This window comes from Necator americanus, chromosome II (assembly GCF_031761385.1).
Source record: "Necator americanus strain Aroian chromosome II, whole genome shotgun sequence".
In the NCBI taxonomy this organism is placed as follows: domain Eukaryota; kingdom Metazoa; phylum Nematoda; class Chromadorea; order Rhabditida; family Ancylostomatidae; genus Necator; species Necator americanus.
Window position 1 is genome coordinate 11,212,925 of NC_087372.1, and position 22,633 is coordinate 11,235,557.

Genomic DNA, 22,633 nt, shown 5'->3' on the forward strand with positions numbered 1-22,633 from the left:
TTAATTCAACATCGTGTGATCCTCAAAAATATTCTTCCTTTGTTCCTCGACTTTCTTCATCCATCGATTCTGTTCCGCCTCTACACGACCAAGAACATCTATAAATATGTTGAATGGAAATCAGTCATGATCACAGCTAGAATAAAGTAAAACGGACTTGATTTACTGCTTGATCTTGCACGCATGTTGGTAGGCAGCGTCGTTTCTGTTGAAGAGCTTTCATTTGCTCTTGCAAAAATATTGTCTTCCATCTAAAATTGCAGGGGAACTGTTAGAACAGGTGGAAATGACTAGGTCAAGAGGTCAATAGTACCTCATCATTCTGCTGACGATAGGATGACTGGAATCTTTGTCTTCGTAGCATCGGATCCAAGCACAACAAAAATGCCATATATGTCACTAACAGCATGATCACACAGATTACGAAGATAACTACCACCTGAAAATGACTAAGATCGGCAGGTCAGCCAACGCACAAAAAAAGAACAAAGAATTACACAATCAAAACATTGCAACATACTAAGAAAATTTGTCAGAAGAAATTCAAAACTTTTGGTAACGACAGAAGGATAGTATCATTACCCAATAGCCATATAATCATCACAATGGAAATATACGATGAAGATAGTAGAACCCAACATTTGCCGGAAATCCTGACTAACTAATCACAGCTCCTAGCAGTTTCGTTTCATTGCTTTTTCTTAAACGCAGCGTACCACAAATCTTTCGCAGCGAAGAATCCGCGAGAAAAAACAAGAGTTGGAGTTGTAGATTGATCTGGGATCTGGGATGACTCCGCTCATCTCTCCCTGTTCGTTGTTTAAAAAAAAGACATGGAAGACAACGTTTCTACGATGATTTCCGTTGCAACGCGCCATCCTTATGCACGCGTCGCATCCAAATGCGAGCAGTCGAAGATTGATTATGTCTTCTCACTAGCCTATTCAACCCCGTTTTTTACTTTAATGACGGAGAAATGAACGCAACCCCCGCATCCCGCAATTTACAACACTATCTGTAGCTTTTCCGTCAATACGTCAGATTCGTGCCGTCTTGTCTCAAACTTTCAAATTCCAAAAAAAAAAAGTTCCATGCGCCGGAATAACTTTGAAATTTAGCTTCGGATCACCAATTAAAGCAACATTATGCAACAAAAAAGAACTAAATCTAACCTTAAGCATAACAGTATTCCTGCTTTCGAAGCGACAATCACAGTTAGCAAGAAACGCGTCCATATGAGTTTCATCCACGTATTTAGTGACTTCGCCTTTCACAACTGACTGCGGGTTACTGAAATAGCGGAATTTTACGATTGTCTGGAACAATACAACCACAAACGATTAAAGAGATTAGATTAACGAAGAGTGCTCAGCTGAAAGGAAAATAATAACTTTTAACTGACCCGTGCTTTTGATCTATGAGTTGAATTAGCCGATTTCTATGTTTGCTTCCGAAACAAAAATCTCCCGACATGTCCACATACCTATATCTCTACAAGGCATTTTGAAGGCCACTTCGTGATTTGTATTTTGTTTGCATTCATTCAGCATTAATTGCTTGCTTTATGTTCGATTTGATGGCTTTAAAGAGAAGATGTCTACAATTTTTCCCGTGCAGCTTCAAAGAGCTGGAAAGACATGTACAATGCACATTTCTTTTTCAAAGCATATGTTCCATAGTGTATTTCTCTGGTATTGGTTTGTTTTTCTCGCAAAATTACTGGATAGAAAACGGTGAAAGTTTGCGCGATATTTTTCTAACTGTTCGAAATAGATCATGAAGTGACAGAAGACCTTGCAACACCAACAATGTTTTCCGGTAGTGGATCGCTCATATTTCAAGCTGCCTCTGAAATATTCTTTCTTTTTGACCCGTAGAAGTAAATAACAAGGAGATAGATAGGAGTTTCTTCTTCCTATCATTATTTCAACAGTCTAAATATAGAAAAAGTTAGCAGTCAATAAGAAGTACTAGATAGAGAGCGGGAATAAGATCTAAAATGTTGTAAATTATAAACATAATAAAATTTCTTTCCTTTCTGAAACAACCACAAGAGATCCGAAGAAAAAAAATAACTTTGTAACCAAAATTTCGGTTGCAAAACACTATACTATACTGCTGCTGCTACTATACTCCAATGTTGTCTGCGATGGAGATCAACATTGAGGATGGGTGTTTTATATCTGATAAATATTGATTGTGAGGAGTTCAGTGTTCAGTCCTATCAAGTCCTGTTCATTACCATCTCCAATACTTGCTGCAAAAAGTATAGTGGCAGTCAAATGACATCTGTACAACAACTGAACCGAGACAATTGGGAAAAAATAACCAACAGAAAAAGTGAAAGAAAGGAGGAACAAACTCAGAACAGTGGACAGCACTTACCAGAAGCTCGGATTTATATTTGTCATCGTATAGTAGCGTCGACGATTATCGCTTTGTTCCGTGGCATTGTCGCCTACAAAGTACATGGTGTTTGGACAGACACATCGACATCGAGTATCTTCGAAATTGGCCTGGAAGTAGTATCGGAGGTAATCGTTAGAGGAGTATACGCAGCTAAAACTGAGCAAAAAAAGGTGCGATCTTGGAAACAGGCACTAAAATAAAATTTGAGCCAAAAGTGAAAAATGAACTTAATTGTTTCGAGTTTACCTCTGCAGAAGCACCGATAATGCAGCACAACGCCAATGAAGGGAGGATGGCGTGAAAAGAAACCATAAGGCTGCTCTTTTCTTGGAAAAGAATCACTTCTACAAAAAAAAAGAATTAAACCAGATCCGCACAGTTCTGCTGAAAATACTGAAACGCCAAAACTTAGGCTGCAACATAACTCGTGTGTAAACAACAAATAACTACTAGTAATGAGTTAAGCAAAGCAAAATAACGTAGAAGAGACGAAATTTGTCGATAAACATCAACCATAAAAGAGAAGAACGTCCTAAACAAACAAGAGAGAGTAGAGGCACCTAACCCCATGCAAATTGTCTTATCCTAGCTCAACGATACACTGACAACAGAACTGACAAAATAAATGTAAGATAAAAAAAGATCAAACATGCAAGACGGCTCAACCCGCCAGCTGGAGGCCACGGCAATCTCCGGATCAAAATGCGGCGTATGCAAAATGTGGCATTCGAAATTGCGTACAGGTTGTCAAATTCACGTGCATAAACTTATTTCTGGTATGTGCTTTAAAATAGTTTTTAGTTCGGAATGGGTGGAAAACCCTTCAAGAGAATCTTCCTGCTTTTCAGGGAATGGGCGGGTATTTGTCTTCTAGCTCTACAGATTCGTCTCCTACATATTTCGATTTGTACGCTGAACTTGAGAAAACCAGAGTAAGTTAACATGTTTTGAAGACGCTTTGACGTGTCAGTTGACATGTGCTCCCATAGCGTATCTGTCAGATCGTGTTAAATCATGTTAATTCAGATAGAGCGTCAGTTAGCTATTCAGCAGCTTTTAGAACATCGTAGGAGAGCGTACAAGGTAATTGTCTCAATGAATTGAATATGAGGGTCCCGGCTATCAAATCCACTCGATTGTTGTTCTATTTGCCTGATCCGCTCCTATTTAGTTAGCTGAAGAACGAGAGAAGCTCAAATGGTCTGCATCAGGCGGTGGTGTAATGATGATATTCTGTCTCTTTTCATGGTTTCATCACAAGTATGTTTTTTTTATTAGCGTTAAACAATTTAACATTCAACAACACATAACAATCTTCGTAATTCTAATTCGGAAGAGCGCCTTAGGCCAAGTTCATTTCTTAGGGATCTAAACAGTATTATATTCAGGCAGAGGGTTCGCAAAAGCTATATATTAAGATCATTGCTAATTTTGCTAAGTTTTAGGTCCTAATACCTGAGCTAAGGTTGATGCAATGCTTACTACCCCAATCTTCGCTTTTTCAATTAGTATACTGGGGCCTAACATTTTCTAGAAAAAAAAACTTTAAAAACCGATTTACACTAGAAATATTTGACAACAGATGTTGTGAGCAAACCAATGATTTTTCGGATTTCTCTGATTCGCTCCATATTTTGTCTTCATTCTTCCTCATGTTCTTAAGATTAGAACTGATTCGCTAAAGATGGTAGTACAAGGACTTTTCTTAACCTTCTTCTCTTTGTTGTTGTAGTGCTTGGTGACGTCATTTTTCCAGGAACATGCTACATCTTTTGCCAATATTTCCCACTTTGTCGTATTTGGGATATGAGACGCATTATTGTTATGGAAACAAGGCAGCCCTCATTGACAGTAAGCTCTTCTCATCTTTCCATTTTTTTCCATATAATTGATCGTCTCCTTTCCAGGAGTAGCAAATCAAATTCGGGAGGAGAACATTGATGAACTAGTACCAAACACGATTTCTGTACAGGACGTACGAAAGCGAATAGAGGAATCAAGGAGACTGAAGCAAGATGAAGAGTTCCTCGTTCAATAAGTCTTATGGGGTGCTTTTTATGTAGTTTATTAAGTTTACTGAATCTCTGGCATTGCTTTTGGAAGTATTGTTCTGTTAGTACTAGTGGTAAATTACAAGGAAATAAACTTGCTCACTAGCTCAAAGCAGTGGAAGATTAACCGTTTCTCCGGTGTGCTCTCTAATCGTCTGGTCCATTTTTCTTTACAGCTTTTACTTGCTTAGATGGGACAAACTACTTCTCAACGAGTTCCCGAACAAAGAGCGGCAGAGCTTAAATTGCTCAACGATGACTTTGTAAGATTTTCTTTTAAGATATTATCGTACTTCACAACTATAGGATATACTTCTTATTTTGAAAAATTTGCTTACTTCACATAAACTCGTGAAAGATAGGTTCCGTCTGGTCGTCAGTCGCTCTTGCCCTGGTTAGGATTGGGCAACGTGTTTTTTCTCACTTATATCCAGGGCATAAGTTTTTTGAAGTTACGTAGTTAAGCAGTAGTTGTATACAAATATGGTCCTACCAAGTATTTGTTTGCACGCAACGAATAAAATGACCGGGAGCATCTTTCTTCAGTAATTCTTTGCTTGTTCTTGTGTTTCTCTTAACTTCTATTTGACTTCCGCTTTTATTTACAGCTATCACACTGAACTAAAATGTTTTGTTTCTTTAGAATCTGATTGTTCACATCCACTTTTCTTTAGATTGAAGCTGAAATAATGTTGAAGAATCTTCAATTCGCTCAAGAACGTGCAACGAAGGTAAACATCGAGACTTCGTTTTTTTTTTATTCTTAAGAAGATAAAAGATGTTCCCCCATTTGCCTTCCAAGTTTTTTAGAAGGCACTTCTGAAGTGCAAGAGATTTTTATTACGGATTATGTATTTTCAGTTTGTGAGACTGCAAGATCTCTTTACTTTCGAGTTCGGTGCTGCTGCTACAGTAACGTGTATTTTGGTTGCAGCGGGTGCCATCTACAAGAGAAAGGTTGATTTTTTTTTTTAAACAAAAACTCAGCATAATTTTCTTTCTCTTATTAGATATTTCCACACATTGTAATGCACATGTTCGAATTTAACGTACACTTTAAGGATTTCGCTATCCCTATTGCACCGCTTATTATGGGGTTGGGATATAGATATGATAACGCATTTGGAGAGAAACATGAGGTAGTGAGAGGTATGTGAAGTTGTAGTACATTCCATACTTCGCTTTGTGCTATATATAGATTTTCAAAAGAATGTCTTTGCGAGCGGAAATTTCATTTTTGTATCAATGGTTCTCCAGAAGATGCTGAAACTCTGCTGAAGGCAAATGATGAGAGGTTGAAAGTGGTTGGAGGCCCGTTGACACTTAAAGAAGTTGATGCATACCGAGAACGACATTTCCAATGATCTCTATAGTTACAGTATGGTCTACTTGACTCTACGAAGAATCTTTTGTGAGCAGAATGTACTATAAATGAAGTTATCTTAGAATTAAATTAGACGTATGTCTATAATCACCTCGGTTATTTTATGGTTACAAGATCATGTGTGTATTTACATTTTAAAACTTACATACATACATATAAATATAAAACACTATATAATTCCATTTGGGTGACTGCTTTAGCTTAGTGGTAGTAGGTCGTAGAAGCTTATTTCGTCCATTTCAATAGTTATCTGCTAAACAAACATCTTCTGTTGATAACATGTTGGTGGGACTATTTGGGACCATTACTATGATACAACTTACGAGAAACACTGAATTGCACTGCCCCTGTTTCCACGTTATCCGCTTAATCTTGACCACTAGCATGTTGTTTATATTTATTAATCTGTGGATTTCCGCGTACATCCACTCGGATGCCGCCGACGTATCCGATATCCATCACGGCTGTCTCGACGCGCTAACGGTCGCACTCGCAACTTTCCGCAATGTTTCAAACATAGCCATTGTTCTGTGTTCTGCTTTTCTTCGCCGGGTATGTCACTCTGAAAAGAGTTGCAGTTCTATTAGAAAAGCCTAGATTTCAAATATATGTAGCGTATGAACAAACCATTAGTCTGCCTCGATCTTTAGTTCTAAGAACTCGTCGGGCATCTCTTCCGTCGCGATTCCTCGCTTCTTTCAGGAGCACTTTGCGTTCTAGGGCATTGCGAAGGGATTGCTTGGGATTTAGAGTTTCTTTTTCTCTAAAAAGAAAATATTGAGTTAGTATGAGTCGCTCATGAAGTCTTTTATTTAGATGGAACCGTTCTTCATCCATAACGCCTTCAATTTCTCTTTGAAGATCTCAGTGAGCCGCTTCTTATTACTGCTTTTTGACATTGCTACATCCAGTTCATCCCTACATACCATTCTAATTTATTTAATTGCGTTTCTACAGCAAAGAAAGGCTTTTCACAATAACTTATGGGTTTACTACTTTGGGTTTACCCGGCTTACTACTCAGAAATAATGTTTTTGATTACACAACTGCAATTTGTTCGCTCACCAAACTTGAACTTATGAAAGAAAAGGTGACGGAATTGAAGGCATCTTAACATGAAATTGGCGTGGGGCGGGAACTGCAGGAAAACGTAGAGCTTCGGTTGCAGATTACGGAAACGGGCCTGGCTCCGCTCATCTTCCCTTAATCACCGTAAGAAAACGGAATGGAAGACAGCGTTCTTTTCTACGAAATTACTTGCAACAACCCAGTCCACGAGCGGGCGATTGAGTATTAATGAGATCTTCTCACCAGCCTATTAAAGTAAAACCGATGAATGGGTCGCTGAGGGACTGGAGCGTGTATAAATGTGCGCGTTCTAACGTACCTCTTAGGAACTAAAGCGGTTCCCACACCATTTTTGAGAACGGCTATGGGGAACGGAGTGGGGCCACGCTCATTTCTGTAATCTACAACCCGAGCTCTATGTTTTCCCTGGGGTTTCCGTACCAAATCAACTTCGTACTACACTGCCTTAAATCCACTTTCTGGAAGATTTTTATGAATGATTAGGCTAAAATCCCATGTCTGTCATCAGTGAGCTCAAAGTCTCTACATGTCATAATGGTAGGCAACACAGCAGATAAACAAAAAAGGGTTTAATGACATGTAAAAGGATATTATAGGGTCCTATTTTTCATCCTGGAAACCTTCTAGAATGGATATGATGGAACATTCAGTGACCTTTTTCATGGTCAGCAGGAAAGTGAAACTCTACGTGGAAACGATTAAAATACCAGCAGTAGAACTAGGTCAGATAACGCAGTTGTTGCTAACCGATTAAGAGTTGGCGGTGCTGAACTGGTGCTAGCCTCATCCAATGGCCAATCAGTACCGTCACGGAGGTACTGTTTGAATTCTGGGTTAACAATACTCGATGTGCTACCGTCTGGAGTGTTGTCAACTGAATCCTCAATTTGAGATAACCTTAAATCATTTGCATAAATCATATCTGTAGAGAATTTTGTATGTATACTCCTACCGATTCGTATCCATATCAAGCACGGTTTCTTCGGATTCTCCTGAATCTCGTATTCTTGGTGTAGTTGACGTTGACGCGTCTTCTGATCCCGAACTTCCACGGATCTGTGTAAACGCCGAGGACTGTGAACTATGCGGAGTGATCTCATCACTGAAAAGAAGAATACATTTGTTTTAAATAAATGCAACTAAGCATCCAATGAATTCACCTTGGATCCGTGGTGTGGCTCGTAGATGGTTGACAGATGTCGTCTGGTAGGGGAGACGGTGGTGTTGTCCTATACGGAAATCAATTATATTGTACGACAACATGCAAAGTCCGTTCCATATCATAGTAGGAGAAATTGTTCGGAACAATTAGGTAATTTTGGATGAAACATGTGATATGGTTTTAGCTGCGTATTTCTGTTGATTAGTAAACTATAGGGGAAGGTCAATCTAGCAATGATAGCAGTCGGAAATCTGCCATAATCATGCGGTTAGATAAGCGTTTAAAATGCCTATAGTAAACAACAATATCAACAATCTTAGTCGATAGTTTACGCTTGATTACTCTGTTTGTTGAGAGACGAGGAGAGTTTATTATCACTTTATTTGCTTAAATTTATTTTGTGCCGGAAAATTATCTTAGAAGATACGATCAAGTAAAATTATATATGAAACCTGCAGTTAAAGGCCTTACCCCACCAATCTGGCGTGGTATGTATTTTCTTTGAAGTATTCCTATATCCGGTTGTAGATTATGAATACAGGGTGGTTCCGCTCATCTCCCTGCGTCACTGTAGACGGACGCCTTCGGAATGCGGTTCCTTACGGCGTCCTCTAAATGAAAGAATGAAATAAATTGCCTATCGGGCTTCCGAATGGATTTTCGACGAATCGCAGGCGGGGGTGGAGCGCAAGGGTGACGCGTTTCAATAGAGGACGTCGTAAGGAACCGCGTTCCGAAGCCTTCTGTTTCCACTGATGCAGGGAGAGATGAGCGGAACCACCCCTGTATTCATAATCTACGACCCCACGTAGGTATACTCCAACGAAAATCCATACCACGCCAGATTCGTGGGGCTTTAAACCTGTGTGGTAATGAAATAATTATTGATCATTGAAACGATCCATATGGCAGTTTTCAAGGTGATTTTTGTCGTAGGCACAATAATACCTTACCTTGAAAAGCGCCACTGTGAACCACTTTCGTCGAACATCTCTGGTACTTGTGCTTTTTTTTGTAAAAAAAAAAATGGCTGAAAGTCTTTGCCACGCGTTAGTTCTGAACTAAAGAACAAGGAAAAATTAGACACAGGCCAATAGCAGCCTAGATGGAACTGTAAGATTTGGATTTTCCAGCTCAGCATCAATGGAGTTTGGGTTTAACAAGAAAAATCTAAGGATATTTTGAATGTCGTATGCTATGCGACATGTTTTGCACTTGGTTGTTCTTTAAAAAACAGGGCACAAATGTGACCTCTCTTTCTCACTCAGGCAACTCCTGTGTACTATCTCTACTTTGAAATATTTAGTTGCTGTGGTACTGGACAAAGGGATGGAACTAGCGCAGTATTTAACGGTTCGGTTGTGACTGCATCGTTAGTAGCTCGAAACCGCTGTAGAGCCAGCCGAGCGTTTCAGCCTCGGGATCTATGAGTTGGTAGCAAGCCCGTCACGGAGAATGAGAATACTGTCTTGATACATCGGCATCCTCTTTCAAGTCGTAGCTCAGAGTCATAGGCCTTCATAAGTCTCAAACAATTCTGAATTTGAAGTCGGACGGGTAGTCGAATTTCAAGCGGATTGATGCGGTAGACACTTCATCCTCTATGCCAATAATACGTTATATGAGGTTTGATAAGATTCCGAGGACTGCACCGTATGAAAACCCTGTGTGAGTCTTCTTGTTTGCAAAGCACAGACAAAATAAGATAAAGAATAAAGTGCACGGTGTTGAGCAATCCTTGTGGGAATGTAGCTAAGCGTTCGATTTCAACTCAGACTTGGTTTGAGGTCTATGAGCACTCATGCAGCCTCACATGGACTTGCGGGCGCTAGCCAATGTGCCAAGTCACTGTTTCTATTCTCGCAGACAAACCTGGCATCAATTTATCGACTCCGGAAGGATGAGAGACTTGGTTTTCACTAGGCCAGTACCGAACCATCGCTCAATCGTGCAGCCGCAGCGAAATCTCCTACCTATTGTTGTGTGCAGCCTCGCATGGACAGTAGCTGGTCGATTTCTACAACTCAGACTGTAAGAAAGACTACAGAATGGAATTAGGTGTACTTCCGTATAACTTCTCGAATTTTTTAGACATTGAGAAGAGGTAATACTACAATTGTGACATGATATTTTAGCTGGATAGATGTAGGTTACATGCAAAATGAAAGTTGTTCGAGAGTTCAACCAAACTTACCCAGCAACGACCTCTAACCCACTTGGAGGGATACGGTAATTCGTGTGACTACAGTAAGTGTGTGAAAATAAGTGGTTTCCTTTCCCGGATTCAAAACTATCAATAACCCGTGAACGGAAGTACACCTAATATGTACGTTGTGTAGTCTTTCTTACAGTCTTCAGTCTTTCTTCTGTCTTTCTTACAAAAATTACTCTCCTTACTCTCCTAATGACAGAATTACAAGTACCGTAAGAGCAGAAAATTCGAAAATTCCGGATGTTGTATTGATTCCGCATACATCTTATGAACCAAGTGCAAGTGAACTTACCTCTTCGTTTTAAGTCTGATCTTTGATATCTTATAGTGTCAGTGTTGTTAGTAATCGAGCAATGCGACTCCACGAAGCTTTAGCGAAGCATTTATTTTACAAACACAATATAAGCTAACCGATAAAATGAGCATTACAAGCCATATATGGCACAGTCACCGGTATTAAGGACACTTTCTGACTAGAACTTCTGAGCAAAGACGCATAGACATCACCGAATTAGACACACGTATTCACGATAACGATATGAAATATTACAAAAACACTGTATTAGTACATTAACAAAGATTAGGATAAAAGAAAACGTCACGACTACAAAACTGCGCAGCTATATGCAGCAGTAATTTCACCCAGAGTGCCCCTTAAGTCGGCATAGATGAACATTATGTTCTTCTCCCGCTTAAGAGGTGCTTAGGACAGAGGTTTGGGCACAAATAATTCAAATTGCGATAAGGTTGTTATGATATTTATTTCTGGCTAACATTTCGGCATTTGGCTTTTTCTGAGTGTGAAACGGTGGGATCGAAAGTGGCTCGAACAACCGCCCTACCCGTCCAATGAAGAAAATTCTTACTTTAATCTTAAGTCTGTCCACATCGCGAAAGTGAAAGTGCAAACTGTACACCCAGATGGGAAATTATTAATTAATTCCTGCCCCAGCTAGGTACCCATGAAAAGGTTACCATCCCATTCAAAAAAGAACCTTAAGTAACGATTGAGTCCTCGCTTCACTGAGAAGCATAGTTCTCTGCAGCCTATTTTCAGCGTACTTGGATCTTAAGGATCTATCAGCTCAAGGTACCACAATTCGAGTTTCATGTTCCCATGACTGCTGCCTTAACTTCGAAATGGGTTCTGTTGTGATGCTGCACCCAATGACCACCTAACAGCGTGAAGTCAAGTGATTTCCTTTCGCGATTCAGATGTTTCTTTAGCCGGACACAGAATGGTTTAATCGTTTCTGTGATGTATTTCTCTCCAACTCTTTACAGGAAATTAGATGATACCAACAGGTTCTTCAAGATTGTGTAAAGTTGGTGTTTGTACCCTTGCAGACAAGTCTGGTACCAATTTATCGACCCCGGAGGGATGAAAGGCTTGACTGGCACTAAGGCGCTTTCGAACCAACGATCAACTTTGCGGTCACAGTGCAGGAACCTCTTAACGACATCGCTACATCCGCTCTGTCTGGATAAAGCACTTCTAGTTCCACGTCTTTAGCGTTTGAATGAATTGTCGAAGCGTCAGCCAGGAATAATAATCTTATTAACCTCGTATGTGGCTCAACCCAATATAACATGTGACTACAATTGCGTACTGTTTTTGTTCTACGAAGGAATCTGTCATCTACGGGCGAAAGATGGGAGAGATTACTAAGAGGAACATAAAAGAAACAAGAAATATATAAGCATTTGAGCTAGTGTTGGCGCACATATAGGTCAATTCACAAAGGTTGTCCAGAAGCGTCCGCAAAAATTCTTTTAAAGGTCTATAAGGGTCAGTAAAAAAAAACTGGATACTTTGCGCTTCACTACTTGGCAAACCTTTGCGAATTTTACTTCCCTGCAAATCACCTCGTCTAAGTACACTTGTTATACACATTTTCTTATCTTCACCTTGTGGCATATGGCCCACGAATGGCGTCAAAAATATTGGCCTCGTTGGCAAGATGTTCGATAAGTTTCCCAACTGGCAATTCTTCAATTGCATCAGCATCAAATCGTGCTCTGAACGAATGCGAACGACTTTTGTACCGCTTATTAATGATGATCAGAAACTCGCTTACCTAATAGGACAAGTGGGTTCAAAGGCCGGGTCATGGTACGCGGAGAGGTACGGTAACTCAAGCACCTCTTCAGCGGTAGATCGTTTCCATGGGGAGATTTGAAGAAGCTAAAAGGAAACGGTTTGAGGTAATGAATGTTCGGTCAGGAAATCGTGCAACTCTCACCCTATCAATAACCTCAAGTGCTTCTGGAGTAGCCTTCGGTAAAATTGCTTGCCATGGAAGTGGCTCTTTCTTTCCACAGCTCTCGATCCATCCGAGTACTATGTCGGAGGTGATTTGTTGCATAACCTACAATAGAGGGACCTTTTTGAGTTGATTTAATAAAACCGTGTTTGACTTGGGACTCACCCGTTCTTCAGGAGTACCCAAATAATAAACGATCATTTTAACTTGTGAAACGCCATCCTTTCCAGGGAATATCTGCCTGCGCATAATCATTTCAGCAAATATGCAACCGGCTGACCACATATCTACTCTGAACAATCAATTTATCGATTGCAATTCTGAAAGTGGTGCTTTAACCACGACTCACTTGGTGTCGTAATCAATCATTGAGAAGAGAAGCTCGGGTGCACGATACCAGCGCGTAGCTACATACTGCTGGAAAATTTGGAGCTCCAAGATTCATGATTGATCGGTCATCGATCGATAATAGCTTACCGTAAGGAATTTGTCGTTTTTTTGATGCGTTTGGTCCGTGGATCTGGCCATTCCGAAGTCGGCAATACGCAGCAGACAATCGCCATTCACAAGTAAATTTGATGGCTTCAGGTCACGATGTACTATACCCACTGAGTGTAAGTACTGGAAATAATGAATTACCATATAGATCATGCATGGATCAATAACCAATGTTCACCTTGAGCCCTCTAACAAGTTGATAGAGGAAATATTGGAAGTGTTGTTCCACTAAAGTCTGCCTGCTATGAATGATCTGATGCAGATCGGTTTCCATGAGGTCCATCACCATGTAGATGTCACGACCCTGCAACAGAACTCAACTTTATAACGTACTAGTCAGCAAGTTAAATACACGAACATCACTCACATGTGTCCCTTCGGCGGTGAACATATCCAGTACAGCAATGATATTCTCATGTCGTAATTCGCGTAAGATACGTACTTCACGTAACGATCGTTTCGCAAGCGTATGCGCTGCAAAAGCGCGGGGAATTTTCTTGATAGCCACGGCTCGTTGTGAAGGCTGTTAGAAAAAATAAGTCTTAATAAACTATTCAAGTTTTAGGAAAATTACAGAACATTTTTTGGGACTAGGGGAATTAGCTTCACCACTCATTGTTGTTTGTTGTTGTTTGTTCTTTTTTCTTCTTCGCCTGTTGTTTTTGACCTCTTATGCTCCTCTCCTAATTTCAACGCTGCTGTGGTCTTCGTCCACTTTTTGCAGCATTTATTAGATACATTAACACATTCTAATTACTCTACACCACTGGTTTTTGCAAAAAGGCAACGATCTCTGCAACTCAGGTCTGCCAAGAGCACTGAAGATCGAAAAAGAACCTCTTGATTCCCAATTCCTTGCCTTTTTTTGATAAGAACACTTAACAGCCAATTCCTGCGCTGCAAAACTGTATCCTCTCTAGATGAGTATATGGTCTAGGCGTACTAGATCTCTCTGATAAGTATCTGAATAAGATGCTGTTTCCTGATGTGAACATAATTTGCAAGTAACTTTTTATTGGCACGTGCTTGAGCGTAGTGGATAGATAAATAAACATATAAATAAAATCTGTGCATTGCGCTCTATTGGACTTTTTCCTCGGCAACACTTATGACTACTGAGCTTCATCAGGAAGGCACCACTATCGTACTTAATTCTGAAAGGGAGCCATTCACATATCCTTAAAACCGCAGACAGAATCTACAACCAATATTACTATTATTACGCTATCGCATGTCCACTAAGGTCCGCCAACGCATCCTACTCGTCATTTCATCCCCAAAATCCCTCCTCGTCTCTTTTATATCCACGTTGTATCCTGACTTAGCGCTCCTATCCTTCCATTTTGTTTTATCTCACCACGCTCACACAGTCACAGAATTTTTACTTACTTCCACCATGAACCGTTTTCCTAAATACTGTATGTCAGCACCGTATGCTAGACTTCCGCTGAATTATTCTTGCTCGCCTGCATCGCTTGTATCATTTAACAATAGCATAACGAAGACATTTTATTTTAGTAGCATAGGAATCCGAGAGAAAAAAAAAACAAAAAAGTTGAGAAAAGAGGGTTACTGTAAGTGGAATGAACACTTACCAAATGCTTCGCCTTACAAACGACCCCGTAAGCGCCGGTGCCTATCGTGTCGTCGGCGACATATGGCGTTCCTTCCAAATGGAAGCGTACGTCCATACGATTTTGCTCTAGCATCCTGTAATACTACTACAGTAATACAATCATACATTATCACATTGAATACCTCTTGAATCGATTCCACTGACCTAATTTATTGCCTTCTAGAAGAGATCAATTGATGAGCATCAAACGAAATATCTGAAAAGTGAGAGCTTCAGTGATTAGGTCAAGGTAAACCGACAACGACGTTACTCTACGCACGCCATGAACACTTGAGCAAATGAGTACATGAGTTTTTTTGCTAGTACCATTGGCAACGCCCTGATTGCGCGCACCTAGGTAAATCGATTTATCGTTCAGATGGCAATGATGAAAATGTATTGTGTGCCAACGATAAGGCGACAAAATCGCGAGTTCAGCAGGTGATTAGGTCGAGATAAGATCTTTCCCGAGGTTAGCGGAACTTGAGGTCACACTTTAGATCAATTTATTTCGCGTGGAATAACGATGAAGATTTTCATGATTGCGAGGAGACTTATAGCGTTGTATATGCTTAAAATTCGCATAATATACCGCTTTGAGGTGCAAACCTCTTTTCTTCGACATCTCCCTCCTCTTTAGAAAGCAAAAACCATAAAGTTAGACACTATAAGTTCGAAAAAGAAACAGTAAGAAATTTTCATTTAAAAAAATCTGATAATAACAACTAAATACTGCTTCCTCGACAACATCTAACATTTTACCGTAGTCCGACTAGACAACTGGGTTCAGAGGGATAATCGGTCAAATGTCAAGAAATACCCTCTACTTTCTACCTCCAAGACTACACTGGATAATTCGCGAATTAGTTACTGGAAGAATAAGTGGGAGAATGATTGAATGGTTCAATGAATGAATGATTGCATGAATGAACGAATGAATGAATGAATGAATAATCAAATAAATAAAAAGAAAGAAGACGCGATTAATATAATACGAAGAATTTATAAAGGACAATAGCTCCTTCTCACCAGGTATTCTGATCTTAAGCGTGTGGCCTTAAACATGGGTAATTTTCCGGTAACGCATATTTTTCTATAAATAGAACAGCGGAAATGAGTAATAAATTACTGTAATTTTCTAACGCCACCGTTTATTCTTAAAAAAGAACCTTCAAAGTACCGAAACAAGAAACACGGCGAAAACGCTCACATAGAAATAATACATAAATTGCGTGAAAAATTTATATAACTAATGTTTATTCTAATTATATTCCAATAAGATCAAAGAATTGACAGGGAAAACTGAAATTATCAAATTATTATTATCAAAAAATTTATCTCGAATTTTGAGTCTCATGCATCACAGAGTTAGTGGTTTTTATGCGTGACTTTACTTCGTTCGAGAAAAAAATCTAAAAATGTGCTATGTACAGTAAAGAGCAGCAAAAATACGAGAGCACAGAAGTCCGGATGTCAAATCGCAAATCCAGCGCCGCCACCTGGTCACTCAGTAATCTCTGTTTGCTCTTTCTGCCAGGATTTTCTCCGATTTTCACTGGAATTACTTGAAACAACATCAACGCAGACAAAGTGGGAGAAAACCGTTTTTCATTAGATTTATTTGATGTTTACGTGGTTTTTTTTTAGAAAATATAGAAATAAGTTGTTTTCTCTCTGAAATCTCAGAGGATTGAAATGTAGCTCAATTCCGGCCATCAAGTGTCCAAAATAAGCTGGTGGAGACGAAATAAAATGGGCTAAATTACAAGAGTGGCTAGGAACCAAAAACTATCCTTTATTATAACTATAACTTTATTATAACTTCCAGCAATTTTTAAATAGATTTATTTTATGCAGACACTGATGTTGTTTTCTGTCAGTCTGAGATCTATGCGATATGACAAGCGTAGTAATCACAATGAGTCATCCATCGTCTATGATCTTACTAAACTTTAAGTCAAACTAGTTCTTAGTTACAGTAACCCGACATTGTATTGAAACGAACTGCTGGCTGGTCTTTAGAAAGATGGTTCACTATAGGCAGCATATGTCGGTACTAATAGTTATTAGTACAAGTTACTAATAATTTAGTGTTATAAGGTGTATTGTTTGAGATCAACTAGAATAATAGTTTGCAGTAGTTGATCTCAAAATAGTTTGTACGCCAGCAGTTACTGGTGAACTCGTTCAGACTTTGGGTGAGCTCTATGTACCTATAGGTGAACTACGCATTTACTCAGAATCTGATCGAAGTTTTGAAATTCCCGCTTTGCGTCCCTTTGTCCCATGTCTGCCTTCGAATGATCTACCGTAGGAGCAGCCTAACTCACACACGCACACGCGATTAGGACCACTTGAAACCGTTCTAAACGTGAAAGATCACGAAAAAACGCGTTTGAAGAAGTAAAAATCACGTGCATTCGTGAAAAAACCATGTTAAAAGTCGTTTCATTCTATAAAATACTGCATAGTAGGCCGAAGCTTTTGACGGGACTGTAAGAATATCTGCGTGTATTAACTAAATCGATGGGATTACTGTAGCACGGCTACAGCGTCTGCACATATTAGCCTTAGTTCTAAAAGACTCTGGAAAGGCATTTAAAAAATGCACAAAGGTGAAACTTAGAAGAAAACACTATATTTGCTGGAAAGGAAATACTTCTTTTCTAGATCCTTTTTTTCAAATTTCCTAACTTTGGTAAAAACTGCTTATTGCTAAATTGTGCAACATTTTCGAACTCACACACAGGATAAAAAAAATTAATTTAAAAATATTAAGAAATAAGAAAGAAATAGAATTAATGAAATTAATTTCGTGATTTGACTAAGAAACTTTTAATATTGAAAATAAAAAACTTAATTTAATTTAAAAAGGATAATCACAACTAAGTACAAACACTGACCATGAAGTCCGGGATCACAATTTGCTCTGCCTTACGAAGAACCTTGTTCATCGTTGTGTGAGTTTACTATGTGGATGGGAGGTAGAGAGCTATTAATCGGAAACCTCCCACAATAGTTGTTGTAAATACGGTGATAAATTGTTGGATTTTAATTTTCATTAAAAAAAAGAGTACACTTATGCAATAGATTCCCATAAACACCATTCTTCCAGAACACCAACTAATTTCACACTTTTTATGCGATTTTTCTGCTTCTGAATGGTTCTCAGCCAATTTTGCGTCCACAATTAACGTTCACGTTACCTACAGTACAATTCTACAGTACCAAGAGAGAGAGAGACCGTGTAGTTACAACGGCGCGATCTCGCAAAAAATGTGGAAGGGATCATTTTAAATAGAGACAGGAACTGATTTGTCAACTACGCAATAAATACGGCGGCGCAGATTGGGTAATTAAGCGAGAAACACGAGTTTCGAACACGAATCATTGTTCTAATTTAATTTAACAGTGAAAAAAATCCGAAAATGGACATGTTTAGCCTTGATTTCCACTAATTTGAAAGTAAACAAAAAGCACGATACGGATTCTTTTGAAGTTTCATCGGCTCTAAATTGACCGCTAAATTTACAGTAATTTGTGATGTCGCAAGAAAAAAATGTGTATTTACACTGTTTTAGTGAAATAAGTGCTATCACTGTGCTAAATGTGGCCAGTCTCCCTGCAAACAATTTACAATGTTCCGAAACAGAGGATAAACTGAAGTGAAGAGCTAAGCAAAGGTACACTCAATACTCAGAATGAGTGAAAGCGCAAACAATGTCAAGACATACGTAAAGAACATGGTCGTTGGATTTTCAAGAGTGGATTTATCCTGCCAGTTGTGGATTATCCACCATTAGCAGGATAAAAAGGAGAGGAGCCCAAAAAATCGTTAGAGAGGTCATTGTTGATACCGATCGCCGTATCCTGATAGTGACTGGATCATAAAATCAACGCTCATAAATCAAGAGAATGACATAAAAGCGTGTGGCAGTATGAGAATTGCAGTGTTTTGTCCTCTGCGATAATTACAAAAATCCTTGACTATCGCCAGGATGTTGAGTAGATCTATCAAATATCCGAGATCTTATTTGTAGTAGGTAAGTTGATCAAATAATCAGAAATCACCATCTACTGATCTATCGAACAGCATATAAAATTAAAAGATATAAGGAATAAAAATACATGAACAGAAATACATGTGCAGGAACGGAAAGTCTGTGCAAGAAGTGAATGAAAACACAACCGATTGAGGCACAAATGAGGGACCAATAACATTGTGGTGAGTGATTTGCTGAAATGATGAATAAATGCGAATGAATGAACGAATAAATGAATGAATGAATGAATGAATGAATGAATGAATGAATGAATGAATGATTGATTGATTGAAAAAGGGATGTATCCACTACATATGTTCGACAGAATGAATGAATATAGACATGAATGCAAGAAAATCGAATTTTTTTAATGAATTGAAAGGAGAAAAGAGAATCAGCGAACTGTCAACGAATGAATAAACAAGAACAGCACTAAACGGATCGAATGGATGATTGAATGAGTGATAGATTCGATGGATGAACTGAAGAAGAAATAAATGGAAAAGCTTGAAAGCAATCGATATTTTTCAAGATGTATCATAAACGGTGGGCACGATCATTTGCAAAAAAGAATAAGTTGTTTTAAAGGAATCAAAAGTTTTGTATAAATCTTCAGGCATCCTCTTTGAGATATGGATTCTCTAACCAGTTTTGAGCTAAGAATGAAGTAAAAACTTGACCGTGAGTTTCGATAACTGAAAAGGGGGAATATTTTAACACATCGACATCTTTCATGAACTTAAAAATTCGACTTTTTTTGAATTTTGGCATTCCACCAGCCGGAGATCCGCCAATATCACGGAAGCGCGGCTACTGAGGTAAGCACAACGGCTGTTTTGGTTCAAGGGTTACGGATGTAATATCTGAGGGAATTATGACTTATTTTGGACGAGGGATTTAAGAGGATACGTTGCAAATGCAATAAAATTTCCAGGCTCTGAGGAAGGCGACGACGCCGAAGCGTTAGCCGTAAGAAGCACTATTAACAATCCTGGCTCTTGCTTCACAATGACGATCGACATCATTTGATGGAGATCGAACAATGTGGACTATTGCATTCAGTGACCTGTCAAATGCTGGCCAACTCGCCAATCTACAATTATTATATTATTATGAAACGTTATTAAAGACTGATACCGTAAGAAAACAAAAAAAAAACATTACTTTTCAATTCTAAGACCTAGCATGAGAATGAGTAGAACGTTAAAATCGATAAAAGGAAAGAACATCGGCTATAAATAAGTGAGGAAAAAAATGAGGTTAATGAAAGTGAAGGGTTACCTATTTTACAACTTTTTTATATAGTTTAACACTATCACATGAAATCCTTGCGGTGAGAGATCGCAACAGTTTGCGTAGCTTACATACTATAGATGGTTTTTCAAGAGTTACTTTGATAAAAAAAATTATGAAAAAAATTTAGGTACAATGTGTCGAGTGCAAAAGCAAAAAGAATCGCCATATTCACGGTCAAAAGGTTTTTCAATGGTAAAGGTTCATCGGGAATTTCCATCTTAGCAATGTTTTTTTTCTTTTGAATCGCAATGAGATCATTTATGCAAAGCGTGGAGAATGGCTGAAAAGAGATGAATGTGTAGGGAGGGATGAGGATTACGCTGAAATAGAAGATATAAAAAGATATGAGAAAAATAGGGAATTTTCCATGGCTTAGCAGGAGGGTTAGTGGGAAAGAATAGGCGCCAACATTCTGAAATTACTAAACCTCTGAACCCAATGACTGGACGTTGTATTTTAAAAACTTCAAAAATCCATTCCTAGAAATAATATCTCTATTATGTGTTGCTCTTAATAAATAGCGAAATTCACATAGAAAGATTTTTGTGATCGCCGATTATTTTTTGTGCTGCTGATGTGATTTTCATTTACAGCACTTCATCATTTATTACGTATGTAACATAGTATGAAATTTCAAAAAAGTATCAGTTTTCTCAGATGAAAGGTCTTTGCTCAAAATTTGGTTGAAATCTAAAGGGGATAAGTAGAAACGTCCAACAATACAAAAAGAAACACGAAGAAATGGGTGCGTGAACGAATAAATGATTGAATGCATTTGAAAAAAAAAACGACCGCATAAGTTAATCAATAAATAAACCAATGAATGGACAAACACGGAATAAGTGGATGACACAGAGGTGTGAAAGAATAAATTTTCGAATAGAATTAATAGAATGATTTTTCGAATTTAGTGGATGGATCAATGCAAGAACAGATAAATCAATAAAACACAAGGGTACAGGAAAAGAACGGATGAAAGAGTGGAAGGTGTGTCTGAAATTTATGAATACATGAACTAGTGAATAAATGAGTGGATGAGTGAGTGAATGAATGAATAAGTAAACAACCAAGAAGCTCCGTTTCGACATAACGTCACTGGAAAAATGGCAATCCACAAATGGTGAAGAGTTACTCTTAATAAACAAATGCTAAGAACTCTCCAGAAGAGAAACTAGTCAAAATGATGAGAATTTGTGAACGGCTGATAAGTGTATGGCTTGCCTTATCAGCCCTTTCACTCTTGTCAGATGTTCTTGGACAAGACGCACACATACAGATGTACACACCGTGAGACACATACACAAATTGATTGCGTTGAGAAGAAGGCGACAAGTCGATCTGCTTTGCTTGGTGTGATCGGTGATTGTGAAAGAAATCGGCAGAGACACGACAACGCACGACAAGTCGGTCCTCCAGCATAGTGTATGCGTTGGCCACATCGACCCCCACTACCATCACCATCACAACCGGTCTTAACTCTTAAAATGCCGACCAACATCATTACGCCATCATACCTTAAGGAATGTTATGTGTTTGATCAGGGATAAGCTAGAGAAAGGACTAGGATATTCGTGCTTGCGAAATCCTGAAAAGTTCCATCCACGACCTACCTGCCTATACAGAAAAAGAGGATCGCGTAATCGATGCCAGACTTTCACGCCTCCTTCACTTTCTAAGAAACTGAACGTTTTGTGTCTAAATCCATGTTTCTTCGACATCAAACGAAAACTGACCCTCTTCTTCGTCAGGAGACAACTAAGATCCATTTTCATCAGCATAAATTCTTCAAGACATCCTACACTCTTGCCTTCCTTCTCCACCTCTTCGGATTAAAAAAAAAGAATGCATTTCCTACAATATCAAGCGTGGAAAATCAACCAATGAGCCATCGAAGCTCCGCTTTTTTTGTTTTTCGAAATAATAATCCTTGATAAATGTAGTCGACGCCGAAAGTGTTCAAAATGGTGGGCGCGACGCGACCGCCCTACCGCGTCCGTCACTCTTCTCACCTCTCCGTAAGTTGCCGTAAAAAACGGGCCGGATAACGTATCTTCCGGCCCGTTTTTATGGCAATTAGGAAGAAATGGACGGAATCACCTCCCTCTCCATAATCTACTATGCCATATACGAATACTTCACCTGAAATCCGCACCAGCTCAGATTCGTGGAGTGATGCCTTTGAAAGGGAAATCCATACAGTTGTTCGGAACAGCTGATCAGAAAACAGTAATCATGCATTAGAAATATACTGTGTTGAAGCGGGCATTTTCTTATCATATTGCGCTGAGGAAATATCATCGCAGTTGCTTAGTTTAATATTCATGTGAAAGTGTATGACGTTTGCGCACTCGAACAAGTTTTTAGCGGCTTCTGATTTGCATTGTTGCGTAAATGGGGTCTGCCGCCGACTTTCATCATTTAACCGAAACGATGACATTTCCATTTCCACATCTAGCGCAACAAATCCGATAGATCCAGCCTGGTAGTGTTTTGGATGCATTTGTACCGCATTCTGGCTCATTTCAACCTTCATTTTTCTCAAAGCTGTATCGTTAAGTTTGTTGCAAAAACCGCTAACGATAATCTCTTTCAGTGTCTCTTAAGAAAATG

General features: G+C 38.9%; 3 protein-coding genes across 8 annotated transcripts; 1 reads left to right on the forward strand and 2 right to left on the reverse strand.

Annotated features, from left to right (window-relative positions):
* On the reverse strand, positions 1 to 2,721 carry RB195_017514 (uncharacterized protein; the record flags this gene model as incomplete). The annotated part of the gene is made up of 6 exons (XM_064184540.1): positions 1 to 98; positions 158 to 251; positions 314 to 439; positions 1,173 to 1,290; positions 2,386 to 2,516; positions 2,656 to 2,721. 6 exons carry the CDS (start codon positions 2,719 to 2,721, stop codon positions 1 to 3), a joined length of 633 nt encoding a protein of 210 aa, XP_064040421.1.
* Positions 2,722 to 3,058: 337 nt separating this feature from the next.
* RB195_017515 (uncharacterized protein) lies at positions 3,059 to 5,824 on the forward strand (the record flags this gene model as incomplete). 3 transcript variants are annotated; one of them, XM_064184543.1, is made up of 13 exons in its annotated part: positions 3,059 to 3,118; positions 3,153 to 3,185; positions 3,258 to 3,341; positions 3,436 to 3,492; positions 3,581 to 3,669; positions 4,166 to 4,260; positions 4,317 to 4,384; positions 4,431 to 4,457; positions 4,652 to 4,723; positions 5,135 to 5,191; positions 5,322 to 5,417; positions 5,522 to 5,609; positions 5,718 to 5,824. In XM_064184543.1, the coding sequence occupies 13 exons, from the start codon at positions 3,059 to 3,061 to the stop codon at positions 5,822 to 5,824; spliced, it is 933 nt and encodes a 310-aa protein (XP_064040422.1). The 3 variants fall into 3 exon arrangements, with proteins under 3 accessions (XP_064040422.1, XP_064040423.1, XP_064040424.1); XM_064184541.1 differs by lacking the exons at positions 3,059 to 3,118; positions 3,153 to 3,185; positions 4,652 to 4,723; ... (2 more) ...; positions 5,522 to 5,609; positions 5,718 to 5,824 and having other exon boundaries at positions 3,261 to 3,341; positions 4,317 to 4,447; XM_064184542.1 differs by lacking the exons at positions 3,059 to 3,118; positions 3,153 to 3,185; positions 3,258 to 3,341; ... (3 more) ...; positions 4,317 to 4,384; positions 4,431 to 4,457.
* Positions 5,825 to 6,244: 420 nt separating this feature from the next.
* Positions 6,245 to 22,523, reverse strand: RB195_017516 (uncharacterized protein; the record flags this gene model as incomplete). Of its 4 annotated transcripts, none has more annotated exons than XM_013442171.2 (14): positions 6,245 to 6,406; positions 6,472 to 6,607; positions 7,681 to 7,830; positions 7,886 to 8,035; positions 8,094 to 8,162; positions 12,216 to 12,326; positions 12,386 to 12,492; positions 12,551 to 12,676; positions 12,737 to 12,863; positions 12,921 to 12,988; positions 13,049 to 13,192; positions 13,248 to 13,373; positions 13,437 to 13,592; positions 14,665 to 14,778. In XM_013442171.2, the coding sequence occupies 14 exons, from the start codon at positions 14,776 to 14,778 to the stop codon at positions 6,245 to 6,247; spliced, it is 1,746 nt and encodes a 581-aa protein (XP_013297625.2). The 4 variants fall into 4 exon arrangements, with proteins under 4 accessions (XP_013297625.2, XP_064040425.1, XP_064040426.1 ...); XM_064184544.1 differs by having other exon boundaries at positions 14,665 to 14,760; XM_064184545.1 differs by lacking the exons at positions 6,245 to 6,406; positions 6,472 to 6,607; positions 7,681 to 7,830; ... (8 more) ...; positions 13,248 to 13,373; positions 13,437 to 13,592 and adding exons at positions 14,850 to 14,864; positions 21,422 to 21,537; positions 21,634 to 21,637; positions 22,433 to 22,523 and having other exon boundaries at positions 14,772 to 14,779.
* Positions 22,524 to 22,633: the final 110 nt, after the last annotated feature.